At 38.8% G+C, this 26,682-nt stretch overlaps 1 protein-coding gene across 1 annotated transcript; it reads left to right on the top strand.

Moving 5' to 3' along the window:
* Nucleotides 1-3,209: 3,209 nt before the first annotated feature.
* Nucleotides 3,210-4,169, top strand: LOC134214210 (protein lin-37 homolog). Its single transcript, XM_062693620.1, has 2 exons — nucleotides 3,210-3,362; nucleotides 3,427-4,169. Exons 1-2 carry the CDS (start codon nucleotides 3,317-3,319, stop codon nucleotides 4,116-4,118), a joined length of 738 nt encoding a protein of 245 aa, XP_062549604.1. The 5' UTR covers nucleotides 3,210-3,316; the 3' UTR covers nucleotides 4,119-4,169.
* The last annotated feature ends 22,513 nt before the right edge of the window (nucleotides 4,170-26,682 follow it).

Consider the following 26,682-nt stretch of genomic DNA (forward strand, 5'->3'; position numbering starts at 1 on the left):
CGTTAGCGATTCTGAACAATGTGGCTAAACTGACCAATTACCACTTTTATAACAATCGCTAGTCTGTTTATGAAAAATCATGAAGAAAAAGCCGTCGCACGACATGTTTCGGAGCAAAATCGAAATTGTTCCTTGTACAGGTTCCCTGGGGGTATTCCGGATGTCACAAGAGTGGCCAAACTGACCAGTGACCACTTTTATAACAATAGCAAGTATATTTATGAAAAATTGTGAAGAAAGAGCCGTCGCACGTCATGTTTCGGTGCAAAATCGAAATTGTCCCCTTTACAGGTTCCCTGGGGACATTTGAAAGCTTCCTGGGGATGTCCGTATGGAAGACTACCTTTCGGAAAAATCGCTGTGAGACTCGTTATTAGTGTGACAATATTGTTTTATACTGTTTGATATGGGTTCCATGAAGAAAAATTGAGTAACTGGCGAAATACCCCAAACACCAGTTTGCTGGTACCCCAAGGGAATCTGGAATAATTCCGGAACCATCCAGAAATTCCGAAAAACTCAATGTGCAGCCAAAACTAGAATAAAAATTGGACCTTGTGTCAAAATTTCATCAAGATTGGACAAAAAATAGAAAAGTTATGATTTTTTCAAAATCAAGAAATCGCTTTCTCAAAGAGCTTGGCCTTTTGGGTGTTAATTGAAAAAAGTTACATTCTGGAGCGCATCCTGTGTCGAAAATTGAAAATAGAACTTTTCGTCATTCGATGCGCCATATTTTTGTAAAGTTTATTCCCGAAGACAATGATGATAAAAGACAGCACCCTAGCACCACTGTGCGGTGTATGACGGCGAAGAAGGAAACACGTGCGCGCCCTACTCTGTGAAGAATTTATATTCTTACTTACTTACTTATGGATCCTGTACACCTCCCGTGGTGCAAAGAGCCGACTTGGAAGATCCGCTCCATCCTGAGCGATGTCCAGTTATCGCTTTAATCTGTTACGATGGGCATGACATGTTGTAAGAATGCCAGACAGCAACCCTAAAAAGATGGTGTTTGCTTTAGGGCCGATTGGAACAAGAAGATGTTGGGCGCAGCGAGCAAGGTGGACAGGTACGAAACGAATTGGCGAGCGTGCAGCGCAACTGAAGATGGAGAGACGTGATTTGTGGTGTCAAATTGTTGTTTTAGTAATATCTGTTTAGATGTAAGCCAAATAAGTCATGTTTCATTCATTTATTTAGTTTAATCCATTTCACCAAGCAGGGGTCTCTCAGTTTAAAAAATAACATGAAATTATTTTGCAAAAATATAGGCTTACATGAAAAAACAACAACACGATGTAGATTTTCTGAGTTTTGGTAAGCAAATTACATCTTATTCAAATTTCACAATTAATTTAAAAAAAACACAGCAATTAGTGATTAAGTACATGTCAATCGATAGTGCGTCATAGCTATCATGCCGCATTGGAGCAATTTTTCCCACGATACATACCTTTCAATTCAATTCAGCGACAATCGTTTTGAATTGTTTTCAATTCCAATTGAAATTAATTACCATAATGACTGTGAATTATCCGCGCACCCAATTGACGACCATCAGCCCCGTGCACAGTTCAGCCAGGCGGAAATTTTTATTTCCGCCCGATCGAACCGGAAATCGGTCGGTACAAACACTGCCGCAGTGGCACTTAGTAATGCAGCGCACGCCCCACGCATATTGCAGTCATTAATAAATGGGTAGATGTGTTTTCCGGCTGTATTGGTTAACAAATTTGTTTGGCAGAAAGGTGCAATAGTAAGTGAAACTTTCCAAAAACTACTTGAAATGTGATATCCCGCAAATTTCAAGGTGCAACACATTTATGCGCTTTTTCATCCTAACTCGTAAGAAGACATGTTATCACTGTTAGGTAAAGCAATCAATTGTGCAGAATTTTTGGAAAAGATTTTTCGAAATCACATTCCATATCACCATAGCAATGGCAATGGTGATCATAAATAATTTATTGAATTCATGAGCCTTTGTGATCCATGTTGGTTCAATTGAAAAATCTAGGTGAAACTTAGTTGCTATGATTAGCTATGATTTATGGGAGTTAATATTTAAATCACTAATGAATAAATCACTTGTTTTCAAATTCGGTATTAAAACAGTTTTCATGATTCACATGCCATATCATTGTCGTTTTGCCTTTCTCGTACACTAAGTGTACGTAAAGGCTATAATACTGGTGCAAAAACATTTTTTTTATTTTACTATTTAGGGGAACAGTTCGGCATTTCATCCCATAGCTTCTATTTCCATCCCATCAAAAACAAAGCAATGAAAAGGAATTTGGTTTGTTTATTATTTTTGTGATTTTTTTCACCAGTGAGCACGCGTGTTAGCAAAAAGAAGAGACGATATTGGTGCTGTATTTTTTTGTTTTGCGATGAGATGAATATATGTTCAATGAGATGGAAAAAGGAACAGTTCCCCTATGCAATCAATGTGGCATTTCTATCATCCTTGTCTTATTGCTTCTATTACATGGTCTTTGAAGGTTAAATGTGGAAGAAGCTCCTCAGATGTTTTACCCGGAAAAGTTAAATGGAAGTGGAAATAAAAAAAAATTCATTGGACCACTTAAGCAGCAGCATTATGATAAGTATTTTTATTGACCTTTATATTTAACAATTGCAATTTTAACCTATAACATAGCAATCCATAAAATAAAAATGAAATGGTGTGTTCGTATCCGCATAACTTGAAAACGACTGGATGTATTTATTTCCTTTATTCCTTCAGCTTCAGCAGATATCGCAGATATGTTCGGAAATTTTGCATGGGCTGTTCAAAACGCGAATTTTCGCCTACTATGCAGGAAAACGTCTGCTGGGTCAACTAGTCAGTGAATATTTTGCCTTGCGACAAAATAACAACTTTTTTAATCATTTTTCAAGGCTCTCATAGATGTGTAAGATTTCTTCGCAGAACAAAAAACACGTGCTATCGAAGCATTCATCGCCATAATCCACTACGAAACGGCCAAATTTTCAAAAATAGCAAAGTAGCTTTTTTCAAGTATCTGGCGCTTAGTTTTCGTTGCGACTAATAATAAGCGGAGGAGTAGATTTTTTTATGCGCGGTACAATACATCTTTAGCAAATACATGCACGTTTTAACCGACATTTTTTTAACGATTCTATTAGCAGTATGAGTGTTTTGGACGTCGTTCTCTCTTTCACGTTCACTCTCTCAAAATTAAACGCATTCATTGGGAGTAAACATCTAATCACATTTTCTATTGTTCCGATACGTCATACCATTCTCCAATCTGTTATCTGCTGACGTGGAAGTTCCAGCTGGATGTTTTATCGAGGAACAATGTCTAAATCACGATTCCCTGGACGACGTAAGTAATTTAAAATCTGAATATTATCTACAACATCACTTAAATATTCGTTTGATTCAAACAGAAAGCCTTCTCAAGGTCAACCGTCGCACCCAACTGCGAACCTTTGTGACACGACAGATCGCGTTCGATCCTCCAACCATCACCGTCCCCTCGGAGCTACCCTCTCCACCGTCATCGGTGGATCCATCTCTGCCTCTCCGCGGGCGCCCTCCCAAACGCCTGAAATTGGAACAGCTTTCGGTAGGGCTTCGGCATCAGCAGGGTTCCTCCTTCATCATGAAACTCTTCGATCGCAGTGTCGATCTGGCCCGATTCGATGCGGAAAGTCCACTCTACCCCGTTTGTCGCGCCTGGATGCGCAATCAACCCCGAGCAAGACCGAACGCTGACAGTGCGAAAACAACTGACACGTCTCCGCCTTCGCCAGTTGGAGCAGAAACGGCGCGCAGTTCCATGCCGGATATTGTAGAACGGTTCAATCGGAAGGAAGTGGTAGAAATTTCTGATTTGCCCCAGCCAAGTGGGACTGATTTGAAACCATTTTGGTTCGAGAGTCGTTCAGAAAACGATGCCGAGGAGCCCAGTTTGGATGAAGCAGATGGATCAGCTGCTAGAAAGGATATTCTGTTGCAACATCACAAAACCCGGTGGACCAAAGTGCGTCGCCAGTGGCAGCGTCACCGTCAAAACTACTTACGGAAGTACCAGCTCAGCTACGATCTGCTGGATGCCGTATTGATGAAACAAGTGTAGATTAGAATGTTATTGATCAAGAGTCGAATTCTTCAATATATTAGTTCATCGAAAGTAATTACAGTATCGATCCGATTTTGTCTACTAACGATTTTATCACGTTTTCGACCCGATTTTGGCACCCCAAAAATGTTAAAAATTTTAGTCGTTCGTTTTATTTTTGAAAATAATAACGCAAACAACAATGATTTTCGTGAAATAACTTTCACAGCCTGTGGTTTATTGTGAATCATTTCTTAGTACCTGTCAAGAATTTTGTGAAAATTATGGGTTCCGTTCACGTATTTCACCTTCCCAATGTACAAACTGATTCATATGCGAGAAACAATTTAAAGAATTGAAAATATTTGTTTCCGATTTTGTCACAATTTCTTATTTTATCACCCCAAAATTCACCAGGGGGTGATAAAATCGGGATATTACTGCATTTAGTTTCTACAAGTAGAAGCATAAGCAGCAGAACGCTAGAGGCGCTAAGGAATGGGCGATACCGATACGATATATCGGGAATCGATATTTTCGCTCCGATTAATCGATATTTTGTATCGATTTTTCTATGTTCGATATTTTACCGTATCGATTTTTTGTAGCTGATATCGAATTTCGATTTTTAAGACATTATTTGTAATATAAAAAAAAGTGAAAAGCAAACATTAGGTACAATCTAAACAGCTAAACTTTTATGGGTGATTCAATGATTCGATTTTCCCCTTTTTTTTTTTGCTTGTGCTTTAAATTTTTCGGATGTATCGATATATCGAAATATCGATGTTTCAACGCCGATATTTTTTGGCATCGATGTTTTTTACCATAAAAACATCGATTCGGCAGTCTCGATATTTTTCCAAAAAACGCCCATCGCTAATCCCATACCAAGATGAATACACCACTAGGTGTTCCAATCTAAGGGGCCCCACACACGCTCCGACATGTTGTACAACTTTGACTCCACCCCCAAGTTTGTGCGACCTATTTAGTTTGTACAACTGTCTGACGAACAGTTGGTACAACCAAAACTCCACCAAATGTTATATTTTAGTCATTTTCTTTCTGTATATGCTGATGTGTTTGGTGCTTTTTCACGAATACTGAATTGGAATGGAATTGGATTGGAGTACAATTAGATTGGTTGTGGATTGAATTGAATTTTATTAGAAGGTGAATGGCATGTTATTGAAATTTTAGTGATGATGGGATGGAATGCGATTGAAATTTGTTTAGAGTTGAAATTGTATTTGATTGTGTTTGGACTGGAAGTGGATTTGAATTGTATTGGAATCGGATTTTCACAGTTCATACAGGAATTCCTCCGGATGCTCATCCCGGAATTTTCCGAAAGTTCCTTCCGAAAGTTCTTCCCGGAATTCCTCCGGAACTTTCCCTGAATTCCTCCATAAGTTTCTCCCAGAGTTTATCCGAAAGTTCCTCCCTGAATTCCTCCGGAAGCTCCTCTCGGAATTGCTCCGGAAGTTCCTCCAGAAAATAAAATTGGATTGTTCCAAGTTCAAGTTCCTCCAGGAATTCCTCCGGAAGCTCCTCCCTGGATTCCTCCATAAGTTCTTCCCGTAATTCCTCCGGAGAATCTGTGTCAAAAGGTCGAAGGGTCAAAAGGTCGAAGGGTCAAAAGGTCGAATGGACAAAAGGTCGAAGGGTCAAAAGGTCGAATATGTATCATAACGTCGAAGGTCAAAAGGTCGAAGGACAAAAGGTCGAAAGGACAAAAAGACAAGGAATGAGTAGTGAAAAGTGAGACGTAAGAAAAGAGTAATGAGCATAGGTAAATGAGAAGTGAAAAGTGAGAAGTGAGAATTGATAAGTGAGAAATGAGAAGTGAGAAATGAGAAGTGAGAAGTGAATAGTGAGTACAGTAAAACCTCCATGAGTCGATATTGAAGGGAACATCGACTCAAGGAAATATCGAGATGTGGAATACACAAACCTTGTGATGCTGTTTGAAGGGATCATCGTAGTAACCCAGAAAATATTTTTTAATATGGAATAATTTGCTTCTATGAGTCGATATCGAGTCATAGAACATCGACTCATGGAGGTTTAACTGTAGTGAGAAGTGAGAAGGGAGAAGTGCGTAGTGAGAAGTGAAAAGTAAAAAGGTAGAAATGAGAAGTAGAAAGTGACAAGTGAGAAATGTGATATAATGAGAGATAGAAATGAGAAGTGAATAGGTAGAAAAAAATGGAGGGAGGAAAAAATATACGGTTAGAAAGAAAACAAAATGAAGAAGAACAGAAGAAGAAAAAAAAATAAAGAAAGAAGAAGGAAGATGGAAGAAGGAAAAAAAAGAACGAAGGAAAAAGGAAGAAGGAGAGAAGACACAAGGATGCAAAAAAAAAGAAAGAAGCAAGTAACAGAGAATGGAAAAATAGAAAAGAAATAAGGAACAAAGAAGAAAGAAATAAGTAAGAAAGAATGAAGAAAACAGGAAAAAAAGAAGAAAGGAAGAAGAAAGAAAGAAGAAAGATACAAGAAAAGAAGTAGGAAAAAATAAGGAATAAAGAAGGATGAAAGAAGAAAAAAAGGAAGAGAGAAGCAAAAAAGAATGAATGAATGAAGAAGGGGACAAGAAGGAAGAAATAAAAAACAAGCAGAAAGAAAGGAAACAAGAAGGAAAAAATAGAAAAGAGAGAAAATGAGAAAGAAAGAAGAAAGAAGGAAGAAAGGAGGAAAAAATAAGGAAAAAAGAAGAAAGAAGGAAAAACGGAGGAAGAAAGAATGAAGAAAGACGGAAGAAAGAAATAAGTAAGAAAGAAGGTAGAAAGAAAAAAGAAACAATAAGAAAGATAGGAAGAAAGAAGATAAAATGAACAAAGAAGTTAGAAGGAAAGTAGAAGAAGGCAGAAAGAAAGAAGGAAGAGACAAGGAAACAAAAAAAAAGAAGGTAGACAGAAGAAGCAAGTAACAGGGAATGTCGAAAGAAAGATGGAGGAAATAAAAACCAAAGAAGGGAGAAATAAGGAAGTAAAAAGGAAGAAAGATGGAAGAAAGAAGAAAGAAAGATGGAAAAAAGAAGGAAGAAAGAAGGAAGAAAGAAGGGAGGAAGAAGCAAGAAGGAAGAGAGACGGAAGAAAGAAAGAAGCCAGAAAGAATGAAGAAAGAAAGAAGGAAGAAAAACTGTTTCCTGAAAAACTGGAAAAAGAAAGAAAGAAGGGAGGAAGAAGGAAGAAAGAGAGAAGGAAGAAGATAGAAAGGAGGAAAGAAAGGAAAGAAAGAAAGAAAGAAGGAAAAAAGGAGAAAGACAGAAAAAAGAAGAAAGAAATAAGAAAGAGGAAGGTGGAAAGAAGCAAAAAAAAAAGGAAAAAAGGAAGAAAAAATGAAAAAAGAAGAAAGAAAGAAGCAAGAAATAAGGAAGATGAAATATGGAAGGAAGAAATAAGTAAGAAAGAAGAATGGAAAGAAAGAAGTATATGAAGTAAGAAGGAAGAAGAAAAAAGAAACAAGAAAGAAAATAGAGGGTAAAAGGAAGGCAAAATAATGAAGAAGGAAGGAAACAAAGGGTCTATCTTCATTTCGACCTTTTGTCCTTCCACTTTTTGACGAAGTTTTTTTGTTTCGACCTTTTGACCCTTCGACCTTTTGTCCTTCGATCTTTTAACCTTCGACCTTTCGTCCTACAACCCCTCCGGAAGTTCTCCCGAAATTACTCCGACAGTTCTTCCCGGGATTCCTCCGGAAGATCCTCCCGGCATTCCTCTGGAAATTGCTCCGGAAGTTCCTACGGAATTCCACCGGAAGTTCCTCCAAGAGTTGCTCTAGAAGCTCCACCCGGAATTCAACCGGAAGTTCCTCCTGGAATTTCTCCAGAGTTCCAAATTCAAGTTTCTCCCAGAATTCCTCCGAAAGTTCTTCCCGGATTTCCTCCGGAAGTTCCTCCCGTGATTCCTCTGGAAATTCCTCCGGAAGTTTCTCCCGGAATTTTTCAGGAAGTTCTTGCCGGAATTCTTCCGGAAGTTCTTCCCGGAATTCCACCCGAAGTTCCTCCAAGAATTACTCCGGAAGTTACTCCCGGAATTCCTGTGGAAGTTCCTTCAGAAGTTCCTCCCGGAATTCCCCGGAAGCTCCTGCCTAAATTCCTCCATAAGTTCTTCCCTTAATTTTTCCGGAAGTTCCTCCCGGAAGTTCTTCCCGGAATTCCTCCGGAAGTTCCTCCCGGAATTACTCCAGAAGTTCTTCCCGGAATTCCTTCGGAAGTTCCTCCCTGAATTTCTCCGAGAGTTCTTGCCGGAATTCCTCTAAGAATGTTCTTCCCGGAATTCCACTGGAAGTTCCTCCAAGCATTGCTCCGGAAGCTCCACCCGGAATTCAACCGGAAGTTCCTCCTGGAATTCCTGCAGAAGTTCCTCCCGGAATTCCTCTTGATGTTTCTCCCGGAATTCCTCAGAAAGTTTCTCCCGGAACTTCTCCAGATGCTCCTCCCGGAATTCCTCTTGAAGTTTCTTCCGGAAGTTCCTCCCGGAATTACTCCGAAAGTTCTTCCCAGAATTCCACCAGAAGTTCTCCCCGGAATTCCGAAATTCCTCCAGGAATTCCGAAGTTCCTCCCGGAATTTCCCAAGAAATTCCTCTAGGAATTCCTCAGGGTGTTCCTTCTGGATTTCCTCAGGAAGTTCCTCCACGAATTCCTCCGCAAGCTTCTCCAGCAATTCCTCCGAAAGTTTCTCCAGGGGTTCCTTCGGAAGTTCCGCCAGGAATTCCTTCAGTCAGGCGGTTTTAGAACAAAATATGTTTGACCGAGCATACGCTGTATAAGCTGTGGCCAAGCGGCGTGGTCAATTTTCATACGGCGGTGGCGCAAGAAAATCACCGGCGGCGGCGCACGAGTCTAATATTCTTATTGTTATTCTATTATTATAGTCGCGCCGCCACCAAACCGGACTGCGCGATTGAGCACTCGCGATGCGACGCGAGTCGCTACAATTCGAATTATGTCATTACTACTGCGCATCATGCACGCGTGGATGTACTATCATGCGCACTAATCTAAACAAGTTGCGAAGTCTTATAACTGCAAATATTTTAATTTTATTGAAAACAAATTTCCGATTTTCTACCATACACGGAATATTATTATTATTATCGCATATTATCTTATTTTCTGTATTATCGCTAAAATCACTTTCTGCTCCTGGGTATCGCAAATAGAGGTAATAAACTATAGAGGACGATTGTCGCTGCGGTTCCATTTGTTATCGTCCCCAAACATGTTGGGTACCTATCTGTCAAAACGTTCTGATTTTTCCTTCGTTGATATTTAGTGCCCTATCCTCGCCAGCAAAAGATGTTTCGCCAGTGACGACAGCGACAATCTCCCTCTATAGTTTATTACCTCTATTGTATCGCACCATAATGCAACGTACACACCACTCAAGCAGTTTGACGAACATTGACTCCGCCCCCAAGAAAACGCTTCGGTTGCTGCTTTGTTTGAACATGTGTGAAGTTGTTCGAACAACCATTTGACAGTTGGCGGCTCGGTTGGAAAAAATTAAAACGGTTTGATTTTGGTTTGAGTTGTCGGGGGTGGAGTCAAGGTTCGCCGAACATGTTTGAGCATTTGTAGTGAAGTTGCACAAACCCCCATATATTTTTTGACGGTTGCTCAAGTTGGCGCTTCGGTCGTTCGTGTGTGATATTGTTGGCCGAATTAATTGATTGTTCGCGCCGCTGTTGGTAAAACTTGATGGATGTTTGAATAAACGAGAGGTGGAGTCAATGTTGGTCAAACTGCTTGACCGTGTGTACGCTCCATAAGAATTGAAAGCAACTGTGTTGTACAACAACATCACACACAATGTAACTTGGTTGTACAATATTTGACTCCAGCCACCACAAGTCGGAGCAAAATCAAACTGTTTTGATTTCATGCAACTTCGAAACCGCCCATCCGACAGTCGTACAACTTGCCCACAGACGATCCGACTTTACTCCGACTGAACCAAATTTTCTGGGGGCGGAGTCAAAGTTGTACAACATGTCGGAGCGTGTATGGGGCCGCTAACAAATTCACGATTCAGCCGGTTTGTGTCGTTTTGCACTGAAAATGAATTTTTAACCCCCTTCTTTTCCATAAACTTGGCAGACTGGAGCATTTGTGATCAACATTGTTCATAAAAGTCGGTCGGTACATTGAATGGCAAATTTATTATTTGGAAGTATTAAAATTAGGCTACTTTGATGAAAAACATCTGACACATAAAGTACCATGACCATCTTGAGCGAAATATGTTGATCACGAGATTTGAAGCGACATTAGTAATATAATCTCGAATCTAATACTTATGCATCTACTCGCAAAACACACTAACCTGAACACATTTATATGACCCAAATCGCTATTTCTAATTGCAATAACTTTTCAACGCAACAAAATGAAGGTTTGAAACCCTACTTGACTTTTAATATTTCGTGGAAAACTGTGGTAAAAATAGTAGTAAAAATAAGAATACATTGTATCAGCAAAGAGATGAAAGATTTATGCAACAAACCGGAATCAATCGATTTTCCATAATTTGTCTGTCATGGAAACAATTGCATCAAAGACTAAGACCATACGGAAACTATTACTCAAGGCCCTACATTGTAGAATAATTTAGAATGCCAATCATCTAAGAAACTCTGCCATTTAAAGAATTCCTGTCGCATGTACGCTTCAATGATTCTGGATATCATTAATTAGCACATTTCTGCTTCCAAACTTCATACGGCCAGGATTAAATGCATGTTTGTGAACAGCTCATCCGCATATATGCCTTCCAGAGGACAATTTTCTTCTCAGCCGGCCTCAGGTTCTGCAACACACCGGATGCTGGTTTTGATTTGGTTTAAACTTTATCTTCCTTCGGCTACCGACCATCATCGGGCCGGCACAAATTGAAACTGCATCGGACACATATTCAAATAAGGCTACGGCAGATACGGTGTGTTGGATGCTATTGGACAGGGTGGACGTTTCGTCGAAACAGAGACGAACGGTTACGGCAATGCGGGACACTACACTGTGGCCAGACCGCACAACTTCCGGAGTGAATGGGTACGAGCTGAAAGGGCTTGTTAGATGGGTGGGACTCACTCTGGGAAGTTTACACATTCAAAACGTAAGGTAACATTTTTATGTATACACTTTTGAGGTTGCATTTAATCACCGTTCATTTATCTAGGAGAAGGATATTTGAGTTTCCTGTCGAAGTTTGGAATTAATTATATTGTGATTTGTGATCTGCTTCTGGGGCAACTCAGCTTCTTATCTCAACCATGAATCCTTTTCGGTGTCTGGAATAGTCGAATCGCGTCAGCTATTTTCTACGAAATGAACAACTATTTAATTTGTTGAATTATTATTATTATTTTACAGTGATATGGACAAAACAAGGCAAACATGGACATGTTTTTCATAGCACCTTGTTTTTTTTAAGGTCACTCCTGACGGAATCCAAGATTAAAAGTGCTCGAATTTTCGAGGGCACACCACTCGATTCAGAGGCGGCGCACAACTGTCATTTTTGTTGATTTAGCTTTGCTGCGTCGCAGCATGCGTGAAACAATAAAAATGACAGTTGTGCGTTGCTTCCGTATCGAGTGGTCTGCCCCCGAAAACGCGAGCACTTTTAATATTAGATTCCGTCAGGAGTGACCTTAAGCAAGCGCAGGGGCATTTTTGGTGACGATATTAATCGAATGACCTTGCTTGAGGCAAAAGGACAGTAAAGAGCTATCAGTTTCGATCCTGATACTCTTTTTTCTCACCTTCAAACGGAAGCTTGGCAGAAGGAAGGCCGTGCCATTTATATCGTCACCACAATTGCCCTCCGCTCGCTTATAAATCCATTTCTATATAAAAAAAAATCATGACTGCATCCTGACGGAACGATCATACTTTCGATAAAGATATCATGACTATAAATTTGATGATCTTATACCCCAACCCTCCCCTCGTATAACTTTGTCGATAAAAGATTTTTTTATGTATGGACAGGTATTGAAACCAAAAGATAATGGAAAAGGTCTCTTACTTATCATGTTTGTATACATACAGGTACATTATGTAGCTGTCATGATAAATAACTTATTCGAGAGGCTATACCTAATGATAAATTTCTTTTAAAAGCTCCAAACGCGGGGAGCACTGTGCTGCCTCTCCAATTCTGTTTTTTTCAAACCTGTATACAAGTTTGATAAATTTGTTATCATGGCTTGTTTTGATTCGGAACCGTTTTTCCTTTATTTTATCGTTGTTTGTTACCTATTGAGAGCAATTTCTGCAAACCCTGTGTATGGATAGTAACACTCGGTCTGAAGTGTTACATAATTTGGGAAAGACCCTCAAGAGAAGAAAGGAACGAAAGGAGAAAGAAAGGAAAGAAAACTACTACTAGTTACTCTGTGCGAAATGTTTTGATCTTGATTTCTGGAATCTTCAAGAGATTAAAATGTTTCAAAATTACATAAATATATAGGGAAATGCCTTCAAAGTATCATAAGACTTATTCCAAAAAATATATTGGCGTATCCAGCTTTACACGCCCGCCATAATGGCGGATGCTATTAAAAGTTTGGCCAGAACTGTTTCCCAACACTGAACGGGAATTCTTATCTAAGTAAAACTTACTTGATACTTGATGAGCTACAGCTCTTCGATGAACCTACACCGAATGGAGTATTCTTCTCCACTGGACTCGATCCTGGGCCAATCGCTTCCAGTCGCCCTGAACATTGAGCGCCCTCTGGTCCTTTTCAACTGCAAAAGGCCATCGTGTACGCGGCCTTCCACGAAGCCTGCGGCCTCTTCCAGGTTCTCTTATAAATATTATCTTCGCTTAACGTTCTTTCGGCATATGAACAACGTGTCCAGCCCAACGTGATCTGCCGTGTTGTATAAGCTTAGTAATATCCAGCCCTTAATACACCTGGTACAACTCATGATTCATGCGACGCCTTCAGATACCGTTCTCCTGTTTACCGCCGAGTATTGTCCGCAGCACCTTGCGCTCAAACACTCCAAAAGTTCTTCGTCCAGCCTCCATTAACGTCCATGCTTCATGGCCATATAAAGCCACCGGAAGAATCAGAGTAGTATACTGCTACATACTACGGGATTTAAGCTGGTTACGAAATCCGTAATAAGCTTCATTTGCAGCTGCAATACGCCTTTTCATCTCGCGGGTAACATCATTGTCGGGAATACGGGATATAATTTTGTACGCCGATTTGAAGAGGGTTATTCCTCGGTAATTGGCGCACTCCAGTTTTTGTCCTTTCCTAAAGAGAGGGAAAATGAGGCCGTCCAACCAGCTAGCAGGCAATTCCTAGTCTGCTCATATTTTCGACATAATATGGTGCAGAACTTCATGAAGCTGCCCAAGTAACCATCAAGCATTCATTATTGCATGCAATCAATCACAGATCAGCATATTAAATGCTAATTGCATTAGCTCAGTTTTAACGATGTAAAGATGCATTTATTCAACAACTGTCAAGCAACGATACACTAGTTCAGCAATACGAATGCAGCGTAGCATTATTTATGTTTTATTTCAACATGTTTAAGTAATGAAGCATTATTTCGGTCGTAAAAGGGCCTTTTTCCACTTTAAGTCAACTTTAATGGCTGTATTATTTGCAAGTATATAGAGCTCCATGGTTACTTGGGTGCTCAGTGCCATGTTTGAGAAGTTCAGCCGGGAGCTGGCCCTTCCCCACATCCTTATTGTTTTTCGGCTCTTTAATAGTGTAGGCAACTCCACAGCTTGTCCTTGTATTCTGTTCACCGATGCACCGTCACTTTCACTATTCAACAAAGTTTCGAAGTGTTGCTTCCACCTGACAGCAACTTCGTTTTTATGTCAGCAAATTCCCTTCTTGGTCGTTGCGCATGACGGGAGATGGCGCTGTTTTTCTCCGCATGCCATTGATAGTCTCATAAAACCTCCACATATCATTCTGCTCTATTTTTTCCTGCGCCTCGTTAATCACTTGTTCTTCATACATTTTCATGCTGTAGTTGTAAATGGGTCGCCATCCAAGGATTTCGATTCTTAGATTTCTAGGAAATAAGAATAAATGCTGTTTTTTCATTCCTTTCTTTATTTCACTCTGTGTTACTCTGTGTCGAGATTGACTGTGGTATTCTGCTGTACAGAATCCACACAGAATCTAGTTTTAGATTTCCATTGCTCATTATCGTTGTCGTTGCCAGTACATCTCATCATGAGTCCATTGTGTCCGTTTGTCCATGTCGTGCATCCAATCATGGGCGTAGCCAGGATTCCGAGTAAGGGGGGGGGGGTAACTTTTTTAGGTCTTCTGAATCGTAGTATTATAGTAGTTTTTAAAAAACACATGAATATTAGTGCTTGGTACTATTCTCTCAAAGTTCCAAAAACTTTGAATCCAAATCCACAACCAACAGCAAAGGCTGGATCACAATAGTTCGTTGCACGTCGCGATGGGCGTTGAAGTCAGCGTCAATGACAAGACGCATTCACGCTTACAATGCAACGTACGCATTGTGCAATTATTTATCAACAATAATGATTAAAACAATACTGGATTTAAAAATGCCAAATATATTGCTCATCAGATATTTTCAAATAAAATGAGACAATTATTATCGAACTTAGCATTCAGAAAGAATATAAAATCGGCAATAACAATTATTATAAAAATCCTGCAGTTTTCCATAAGTTTTAGAAAACTAGAACCATACATCTGAATTTCTAAACAAATCCCCTCTGAAATAATATTTATTATAAAATAGGCAGAAAAATAAATATGCAAGCTTTCCCAAGGAATATCTTCGAAAATTGCACCAGGCATTCTATACGGAACTCTATCAGGGATTCTTTAGAAATGCCTCCAGCAACTTCTTCGGCAATGTCTTCCACCATAAATTTCGTTGGGAATTGATCCAAAAATTCCACCATTATTTACTCCAAGAAATGCTCCACAAACTCCTTCATAAGTTCAACAGGGAATTCTTCAGATAATTCTTTCGTGCTGTTTCTCATAAAAATTTCTGAAAATTGCTCCGTGAAAACTCCGCAGAAATGCCAGTAAACATTCCTGAGAATTTCGCGAATTTTTTCCGAGTTTCTTGTATAAATTCCATCAAATTTTCGTTTTCGAAAGTTTCGAATTTAGTTTCTTGTGAAAATTTCAAAGAATTTCTCCAGTAATTCCATCGAAAATTTATACAGAAATTATACTGAAAATGAAATCAACAATCGAATTTTCTGAAGAATTCCTAGATTAATTCCCAAAGACAGCATTCCTTCAAGGTTTCCACTGGGACATCCTCCTCGAGTTTCTCCGGAAATTCCTCCGGGAGTTCCTCCAAGAACTTCTCCAGGATTTCCTCCGAGAATTATTCCGGCAGTTCCTACGGGGGCTCCCCTGAAAATTCTTCCGGGAATTCCTCCAGAATTTCCTCCGGGAATTCATTCAGGCTTTCTTTCTGGAATTCATTTAGGCTTCTTCCGGAATTTATATTGAAATTACTCCAGAAGCTCCTCCGAGAATTTCTCTGGGAGCTCCTCATGGAACTTGCCGGGAGGTCCTCTGATGATGATGTTGGTCCAGCTACATAACCCTACAAAGGTTTCAGCTAGAAGAGATTTGTCTGTAAGATGAATTATCCAAGATTTTTTCCGAGAATTCTTCTGGTAGTTTTGCTGACAGTTCCTCCGGGGGTTGCCTTGAAAATTCTCCTGGGAGTTTCTTCAGAAATTCTTTCGGGAGTTCCTTCGAGAATTCCTCCGAGAGTTCCTCCGGGAATTCCACCGGCAATTCATCCGGAAGTTTCTCCGGGCATTCATCCGGGAGTTCCACCACTAACTCTTCCAGGAAATCATTAAGGCTTTTTTCAAGAAATCATTTAGGTTTTTTTCAGGAATTTAGCTGGAAATTCCTTCCGGAGTTTTTCCGATAGTTTCTCTGGGAGTTCCTCCGGGAGGTCATCTATGAATTTTTCTAGGACTTCCTCCTGAAATTCCTCCGAGAGTTCTTACGTTAGCTCCTCCGTCAATTCCTTGGTGAATTCTTCCGGAAGATCCACCGGCAGTCTCTACGAGAATTCATTCAGGAGCTTCACCAGCAGATCCTCCGGGAAATCCTCTGAGGAGGAACTCCCGGAGAAACTCCCAGAGTAATTTCCGGAGGAACGCCCGGAGGAATTTCAGGAGGAACTCTCATATGGACTCCTGGATGAAATCTCAAATGAAGTTCCGTAAGAATTCCAGGAAGAACTCCTGGGATAATTCTTAAAGGACCTCCCGGAGAAATTCCTCGAGGAACTCCCAGAGAAATTCTCCGAGGAACTTCTGGGGAAATTTGTAGATGAATTCCTTAAAAAAGCCTAAATGAATTCTCGAAAGAAAGCCTGAATGAATTCCACTTCTGGTGGAACTCCCGGAGGAATTTTCAGAGGAACGGCCGGTGGAAGCTCCCGGAGGAATTTCCATAAGGAAATTCCCATATGAAATTCTGCAAGTTATCCCAGATGAAGTACTGAAGAAATTACCGGATGAATTCCCGGGGCTTTGACCTGATGAAATTTCTGGAAGAACTCATGGAAAATATCCTGGAGGAACTCTCAAATTAATTTCAAATTAAATTCTGGAGTAAAATCCGAGTGTAGTCCGGAAAGAATTCTAGGACAATTCCGCGGAAAAATTCCTGAAGGAATTCCTGGAGAAGTACCTGAAGGAATTTCCGGAAAAATACCTGGAAAATTTTCCGGGTAAATACTTGGACGAATTCCTGGATAAATTCCTAAAGAAATTTCTAGAGGAATTCTTGCAGCATATTCTGAAGTAATTGTGAAAAGAATTCCAAAATTAAGTCCTAGAATATTTCGCTATTGAATTTATGGAGGTATTTCCGAAAACATTCCTCCTTCCCTTTGGCTACGCCCTTGCATCCAATGCATGGTCGTTGCATTGTTCGGTTGCCATTAAGCCGGGTCTGTTTGGTCCAAATTGAGTCTAAATTGCCTGTTTGCCGAATGTTGTTGATATAGGAGCATGTTATTAATAATGGAACAGATACCCTATTTTCCATTAAAAGGACGTGGAAAATTTATGGATGGTTTTTTTTATGCAACGTACACACCCGTCAAGCAGTTTGACGAACATTTACTCCGCCCCCAAGAAAACGCTTCGGTTGCTGCTTTGTTTGAACGTGTGTGAAGTTGTTCGATCAACCATTTGACAGTTGACGGCTCGGTTGAAAAAAATTAAAACGGGTTGAGTTTGGGTTTGAGTAGTCGGGGGTGAAGTCAAGGTTCGCCGAACATGTTTGAGCATTTGAAGAGAAGTTGCACAAACCCCCATAAGTTTTTTGATGGCTGGTGCTCAAGTTGGCGCTTCGGTCGTTCGTGTGTGATATTGTTGGTCGAATTATTTGATTGTTCGTGCCGCTGTTGGTAAAACTTGATGGATGTCTGAATAAACGAGAGGTGGAGTCATTGTTGGTCAAACTGCTTGACCGTGTGTACATCCCATTACACGAATTTTCGAATCCCGCGTTTTTTTCTACACGCTTTTTTTCACGAGGTACATATCCCCTTCGTTCGTAATAAAACCAAGGTTTACTCTGTTGTGTAATCAAAACGTGCATTTCTATGCTCTTAAACTTTATGCAAGACATAATTTCCAGCGGGCTTAGTAGTCATATGGCTACTGCTTCTGCCTCATACGCAGGAGGTCGTGGGTTCAATTCCAGGTCCGTTTCATTCTTTGTATCTTTCTCTATATCTCACATGTTCTAGCAATCGCTAGAACTGGAAATGAACTTTCATACCGTTTCCATCTCAATTCCTATGCCTTCAACTTGAATATTCTAACAGGAATCTGCCAGAATTGGAAATGAACTATAAAGCGCGTTTCCAAACATCCAATTAGAAATTCCGTCAGTTGCTACTCTTATCTATCACAATGGCAGCTCGTTAACCAAGACGGACCTCAGCCTCTCGAACCTAACCCTAACCTAAATTCCGCATGAACTCGTGGCAAGTGCAGAGGTATATTCGGCTTGCAGTGGACGAGTGATTGCATCATTTCCTCCCCCTTCCCTACATTGACTTGCATTCTGACGTGGCAGGCGCCAGTATGACCTAACAAATGAGATCACCAGTAGTTGTACATTGAAGACGTGAGCTAGTCCCAAGCAAACATCTGTTGGTTCCCTGTGCACGAACAGCTGATCTGGCCATAATGGAGTAGCAACTACGAGCAGTGAGTCAAGCTCAAGCTCAAGCTCTTAAAATTTGTACAAGACATAATTTCGATCAAAATTGAAACGAAAAAGTTACAATCCAAATATTGATTTTTTTGGTTCACCCTAACGTTATTATTTGAAATTAACACAACTAATGGTACAAATAACATACATCAATGGTTTCTTCAGCAAAGTGAGCATGAGCATGCATGAGCATGAGATGACCGTACAATTCGTAGTTGCTACTCCGTGATTGACCAGAACTAGCGGAATTGCACAGGGAACCAACAGATGGGACTTGGGATTAGCACTCCATCCTCAATGTGCACGTTCCGAAAGCTCAACTTTTAAAGGGTCAATAACGGCGCCGGCCACGTCCTTACGATCATCTAGGGAAGGGAAGGAATGATAGTGTAACAACCGTTGTTTTAGAGACCGACGAATCGTCTGCATCTCTACGGTTGTTACGGGAAGGAGTATTGTAAGTAGGGAGAGGAAATGTCATTACTTAGATCAGGATTCACCTTGGTAAGTGATGTAATCCAAGTAACTAGCATGTTAATGTTAACGCGAGAACAAAGTATAAATCAGTTACGACGTATTTTGTTGTGTTCTTGTTCACCCAACGTAAAGGCAGACAATCAATCGCTCCGGTAGAGCTATTGTTAATCTATCTTTCAGCTGTCCGCGATAATCAGCTATCGTGATTGTTTTATATTCATCTAACGCGAGGAAAAATAATCAATATCTTAGCGATAGACTTGTTTATTTGTACTTTGGGTTGACCACCTACGATGATTATGAATTACATCTATGTGTTTCCAAAGTGATTTCAAACAATAATTCGTTCGCTGTGAGTGATTATTTATTAGTGTTTTGGTTAAATGCGGCGATGTTTTTAGGTACTCGGTAGTTATTTTCTCAACTCGATCTCAAAACATCAATCGGAATTCACGGAAAACTATTGTCTATGCCTATTCTGAACCTGGGAGCTGCGGACTCGATCGAATCCAATTTTCAAGATATTTTGCTTGAAACTTGCAAATTTCCTCTCAGTGTTCAATGTACACGTTACGATTTTCTCACATTGATTTATCATTGTATTTATCTTTATAAAATTAATTACAAAGATTTCGTCAATTTACTGCGTTGTATAAATTAACGTGTCGAATGTTACATTGATTTATATCGTTCACTTATGTTAAATCCGTCGATATATTGAAAATTACACCAGAAATTTGAAATTTGTTAGATATGAGCTATAAGTTTTATGAGTTGATTTATACGTGTACTCTCTCGGCTACGCTCAAATTACACAAAACCTCTCTCAAAGCGATGGATACTTTTTGACAGCTTACTTGGGAGTTTTTTTGACACTCGTTTCGACTCTATGCGCAGCCCCAGTTCTGAACTAGTTGATTTCTATTCAATAATATGAAATTATTATTTTAACGGATTCATCTGTAAACCTTTACTAGTTACTTTTGATTCCGGGAGATAGAAATTGCTTACTCGGGTCAATTTTGCATCAATTGTATGGTATGTCTCCTAATGATGATTTATTCAAAACGCATACCCTCCAGTTGCGAGCCGCTGCTGAATCGGAAATAGAATCCAATATGGATGTTTATTACGGTCATCTAGTGACAATAGCGGATGAGTTGATCGATGGATCTATGACTATTCATAAAAAGGTGTTACTTTATCTATGAAAGTTGAAAACTTCTGGATATTGGGGTTGGGCTGAGAGCATATCTGCCGTTGAAAACTACATGAACGTTGCTATAATTGTCTATCAATACGACAATAAATCCGAGTTTCGACCGAATACATTCGAACAAATCGACCTAAATTATTGTTGTATTTATTACCGACCTAGCATCAGAGTGACACATTAGGATAATGGTGGAAAGCTAGGTAGAGTAAATAATCACGAACGCACTAGGCAGCACTCAAGTACAACGCTCAGATGAGACCAGATCAAGACTCCTACAGCCATCTGAATTAGTTCTACCATCGATCCCAGAAATTACTACCCAACAAGCTACCCAGCCATCACTGGTTGATGGCAAACGTAATTTCTTAGATACTTGGTAATTGCAACAAAGATAGCACAGTAGGAGTATACTGAATATCAAGAGACGATTCGTCCTGAAATAACGATCTGTGACAAAACTGGCATCCGGTTTGCATCGTTAAATGTTAACGGCTGTCGAACAACTGAAAAACGTAAAGTGTTCACTTGTTCATTCCTCGCGAGGACAAACAATCAATCGTTCAAAGTGAGCAATTCTCGGTTTACTCCTCAAAAGGACCCGAGCTACACCTTCTTCATGAATTAATTTGAATACAGCAATCAATAGCTTTCATGTTTTTCTGTTGATTGCGCTATTCAAACTAATTCATGAAAAAAAGCCACTTAGGTCCCTTTAAAAAGTTAAGCGAGAATTGCTCATTTGAATTTTTGGTAAAGTACCTACGTCGTCATTGCTCCAACGCGAGGAATCTAGAAAAAGAATGGATTAAACATCCTACAACCTATAAATGAGCTATCAGTAGCAAAGTTGTTTTGCAGTTGCAAAACCGACATTTATTTTCAAAAAAACTCAACGCTTAGGGGTTATACAGTAATTACGTAAGCGTTTTTTCTCCCCCCCTTCCACCCTTGAAAGAATTTCCCATACAAATTATTTTTTGTTTATATGGAGCGTTAGAAAACCCTCATAAGTGCTTACGTAATAAGTGTCTTACTGTAAAGAGACAAAAATGTTAACTTTCTCTAGAAAATTATATCGGGCTTTTTTTGAGGAATGTCTTCACTAGCGGAAGCTACCAGACTTGTTTTGTATGTTTTATCTTACAATCCCGTACAATGACCCATCAAAATCATTACAACAGGGCATATGCGAAATTGCTAGATTCCTCTACACTCCATCTGACAATCGGCTGAAAAAATGTAACACCTATTTTAAATACATAATTGAGAAACGACCGCCCTACAGATTGAACACCATTAAATAGGCGCCACAACATTTTCACAATATGTATATAAATATACAGTATATCAGGACAGGACTATAAGTATATCGAAGAAAATGTACTCGAGTTTTCTTCAACCCTCTTATTATGTATGGGTCAGAATCTCATTGATACATGAAATCAGAAACTAACAAATTATTAGTATATTAGTAATTATAAACACATATGCTCAATAAAGCAGCGTTTTCAGTTTTTCTTCGCAAAAAAAAAGTTTAACCCCCATTATGCATCCCCTTGATATTTGGGTGACGATCTAAGGGTGACGCAAAGGCAAACTATGAAAAAACCCAAATCTACCGTGAGCCCCCAACCCCGAAGTACTCAACTCCAGCATTTATACAAATAAAACTACCGGACAACTATCTCATCGTGCGTTGTTTCTAATAGTAAATTAGTTGACGCTTATTGCACCAAATTATCTGTTTAACTCATATAAATAATGCCAATTACATTGCTAAATCAACTCAAAAGTAATGAGTCATCCCTCCCATATAAACACAATTCGCTACAATTCTTTACCAATTTGAACGAAACACTGCCAAACCGTAACATACGGAAGTCAAACCTTTTATAAAATTGAACGATCCTAATGTTCAATTATCTGAACTAAACTGGCTGCCACATATTATCACAACAGCTCAGTCTGGGTCTTCATGTGAGAAATAATAAAATAACTTACCGAACGAGTCCTTCACAATTGGTTACCTTTAAAGCTTCCAACTCAAATCTGGCCTCGCTGGATTCGCTGGACAACATATTTAAATTTCTCAAATTGTGGTGACATGTCGGGAGAGATTCTTTCCGGTTTAAGCGTCAGTATTTTAGCCGTATATTCCAAAAAAAAAAAACTTGAAAAAACATCGTAATTTTCTTTTTTCGAGTTTGAAATTTTTCACCCTGAAAATAGAGAGAAAATCTGTCAAGCGTAAAAAAACGTCTTTCCTGCCCGAGGCCTACTTTTCCTCCACAATTGATTCTTTAGCAAAGTGCCTCAAAATGAAATAAGGAACAACTTTCTACAATAATAGTACGGTAATAAAATTAAAAATACGTGAGATAAAAATTTTATCACAAAATGTAGTGAGACCACCCTATTGCAACAAACATCAATATGAAGCTTACACAATAAGTGGCGATTCAAAGATAACGTCCTCTACTTTTTGATATTTATAGACCCGCTCACTTCCCTCCCTCTGCTAAAAACACTTTGATGCTCAAATATCATCTTATAACTTTTTGCTCCTAATGTTCCTACTATTCTTGTTAATACTTATGAGCAATGTTCGGAAGAGTACGGAACGACTATAATTTGCTTTCAGACGACCCACCTTTTGCAGATTCGCTATCGAACCTTGGATAGTTCGTGCTGATTGTATTGCGGATTCATTTTGCTCATCTTTAGTATGGTTTAGCATAATCAATTAATTTTAAGGTGAAATAAGGGTTTTGACAGAATTATATCCGTTAAGTACTCGTCACGAAAAGAATTGCAAACTGATATAAAACTGATCATATTCGGGGACATACGCTTCACGACAAATTTCTTTTCAAACCAGCTTCTTCTGTTACTAAAACTCTACACTGCCAAAAATATCTATATAAGATATATGTGTCGCCGTTATACATTTTTGCAATAGCTCCACCCTAATAAATATAATCGATATGAAACCACACATAAATTAAATAATTGCTAATTCGAGACCACACATAAAGTTTATTTGGATATACATTTTATTAGTAGTTCGCGTGGAGAATGATTATGTGTGCGCTGATATACATCATAAGTTAAATCTATGGATTTTTGCCAATAAATATGTGTGGATTTTTAGTAGTGTACTTGTTGCATAACAGTTAGGACAATACAAATATTAAAAACAATGAATCGCCTGCTTTAAACGTGCTTACAGCGGCACACTAGGAGTTAACTTTCTGAAACCAGTATGGCGAAAGGCATCTAAGGCTTCTCAGAAGGCGTCAGTGAAACGTGCAATTCAACAAAATACCCAGAATTTGTCTGTGATATCTATCGCACCAGGGGCAGATACTTCTAGTCTAGTCTACACAATCGCGCAAGAGGCAAATGCTTCATACAAAAAGTGTGACGTGGGGGTGAGTGGGGTATAAAATGCTATTTTTGCGTTACGTAATCAATGGATCTTTCCTGCGGTGCGGTTTTCGTTCATTACTAACATTTACACTCTTAGCTTGACGTACTAAAAATTGCGATCAATCCGACGCATTTTCGTTAAAAATAGGATAACCTCAAAAAAATAAGTAAAAGATGCTTTTCGTTTTCTGTTGAACATTTCCAACAAAACACTGAAGACGTTTTCTAGAAAAAAAAAAAAATAAATACGTATTTATCGACTCGGAATGGGGCTACGTAAATCTAAATAGTAAGCGTCAATATATAGGCAACAAAATTTAAAAACAGTCTCTGTGATTTTTAGGAGCACAGCCAACATTTTGAGTAATTTGAAGTATAATATGAGTTTAAAATAGTTTAGAAATTCCGCGGAATTCCGTTAAATTTCGTTAAAAACTAGTTTTTAATGGCGAAATTTTTGCAAATTAACGAAATCAAGAAATCAGATTTCGCCATGCTCAAACTCTGCGAAATTCCTTGGAGTTTCGTTTCGAATCGAACCACCTGGAACGAAATTTTTCGAAATACTGCATATGCTTACTCTGTGTAAATAGGTAGGAATTCCTTAAGGCCAAACGCAATGAAATCAGATCTCTGTACAAAAATGAATTCGGGACTCATAAGAAGCGAAAATATGTATGAAAATCAGTGTTATCCCACTCTTTAATAAAGCCGGAATTGATTGATGGACACGACTTGTTGGTATAAGCCATTTCTCAAAGGGTATGAACTGCGGTACTTCAATCTTAAGAGGCTTTATATTAAGTTTTGAGAAATATCTGAATAAAGAAAACTTCATTTTTTCTCAATAGAAATGGAGCAGAAAGAAATGCACTATACAAATGACACGGGTATACCACAAAAGTTGAGGAAGGGTCGTTTGGCCGAAACCCATTCATATTTTGAGTACTGCTAGAAACCAGTTTCATAAAAAATCAGATGACTACTTTTGTGTAATTCATTATTCACTTAATTGTTTTACGTAGTTCACGTCGCGCGATCGTGTCTTGGCACAACCCTTATGATTTTTGGAATTCAGGATACTTTTCTAACCCAATAAGGGTATGCGATAACACACTTTTTGCTAACGAAACGAAACGAAACGAAATTTAAAATGTCTATGTTGATTCGGATCGAAACGAAACGAAATATAGATTTCTTTCGAGACTTCGAAACGATACGAAATCAAGGTTCATTTAATTCGAAATTTTTCGAAACGAAACGAAATTTTGATTTTTTTCCGCGGAATTTTTATTGAATTGCACAGCAAATAATTTTGAAAATTCAACGACGTGTAAAATTGCAGTTTATTCCATCAAACGAATTAACATTCGATATTCAATAAAATTTGATTGAATTTTACAAGCAAGCACCGTTTAAATTTATTTCAATTTAAAAGAATAGTGAGATCGATTGAATGTTACGTTTATTTGCATGCTCCAAATATGTGCATGAAAATACATTTAAAATCACAACATATTTTTATCTGTGTGGTTTTACATTATGTACGCAATTCTGATTTAACTTTTTCGAAGTCGAATAACTGTTTTGCGACCAAAAGAGTTGTAATAACTGAAGAGGCAATCTGTGATAAATCGCCACATTCTCGCCGCATACATATACCATTGGCGATAAGGCAATACCCCAGCATTTGTGCCGCTTTCATAGGAATTCATCGTGGAGCGTGTGCTCCTGAATCTGATCAATTTTATATCAGTTTTATATAAGTAAGTATATAAAAATAAAGAAATTGTGGGATTTTCATATACGGATTCAAATTTCGTTTAAAACCTTAGTTCACTTAAGAATTATGTAATTATGCTGAAGCATACTTCATATTATCTTGTCAGCGTGGTTTTACAGTATTGACTTAGTCAAAATTTTAAGACGAATGCTTAGATTTTTTATTTAGTGGGATACTTAACTAAGTATCCACATCTTCCAGGCGTAAAACGTAAAATTTCAAGGAAATTCAAAAATTTCTTCAGTGGAAGCTAGATAGCAAATGTGAGCATGTTTTGAGACACTAACAGACTACTTATATGCATGTTTGTAAAAGTGTATGTGTGCAAATTCTGAAATTTACTAACATGTAAATCTTGCTCATTTTTAAGGTATTAAACAAGATTGGCTTTACACAATTAGGCATCTATAAGGCGATATATATGTTATTATTGAACGCGTCGTTCAGATCAATGGCCGATTTAGTTAGTTCTGGATTAATTAATATCGAGGTCTCCGGAAATTAGGAGTATATGTATATGCCAGCGTTACGATAATTACTAACAATGTTAGGGGCCGTACACATATTACGTAAGCACTTAGGGGGGGGGGGGGGGCCTGTCAATATCTTACGCGCCATATAAATAAAAAATCTTTTGTATTGAAAAAATCTTACATGGGGAGGGGTTCGAAAACCCAGAAAATTGCTTACGTAATAAGTGTACGGCCCCTTAACAGCTATTTAATCCGACGAGCGCCTGATAGGCAGCATGTCGTACAGTGCGTATTCGTTCCTTTTGTTGTCATTCAACCCATGAAATCCGCCTTTTGGTAGGCAATTAATTTTTCACTTTATACGTTCAATCGCCGTGGGAAGTTCAGTACTTTTATCTCGTTTTAAATACTGGAGTCTGACAATATTTTCTTACGACTTAGGAAGGGTCAAAATTTCACTGTAGGTGGATTAATCTGGGTTTTTTTTCTACGTTTTCCAAAACGGCTGCGAAATTCGATTGTGGGCACCCTTATTTTATTAACAAATCATTCAACATCATTTTAGTTGCTTCCTAACTTATTTCAAATGACGTTTTCATGCCGTTTTTTATAATTATTTAGACATAATTGATTGAAATAAGGTACACAGTCTAGCTTTCCATTGGTATACAAATGTCGGCATGAGATCAACTAGGGCCAAAGTTATGGGTCAAAGACAAAAGCGTGCCCACAACCGAACCTATTCCCCTATTCGTGGGATACAAAAAAGTTATTCTTATTGTATACTTGCTTCGGAGTTTCCAATTCATGAACAATAACGATGCTGGTCAATAACGGTGCTTATAATCAATTTATTTATTTTATTTATTTAGGGGAAATGTTCCGATCTCAATCTCACTGTACATTTATCCATCTCATCGCTGAACAAAGAAATACA

This window comes from Armigeres subalbatus, chromosome 2 (assembly GCF_024139115.2).
Source record: "Armigeres subalbatus isolate Guangzhou_Male chromosome 2, GZ_Asu_2, whole genome shotgun sequence".
Classification (NCBI taxonomy): Eukaryota; Metazoa; Arthropoda; class Insecta; order Diptera; family Culicidae; genus Armigeres; species Armigeres subalbatus.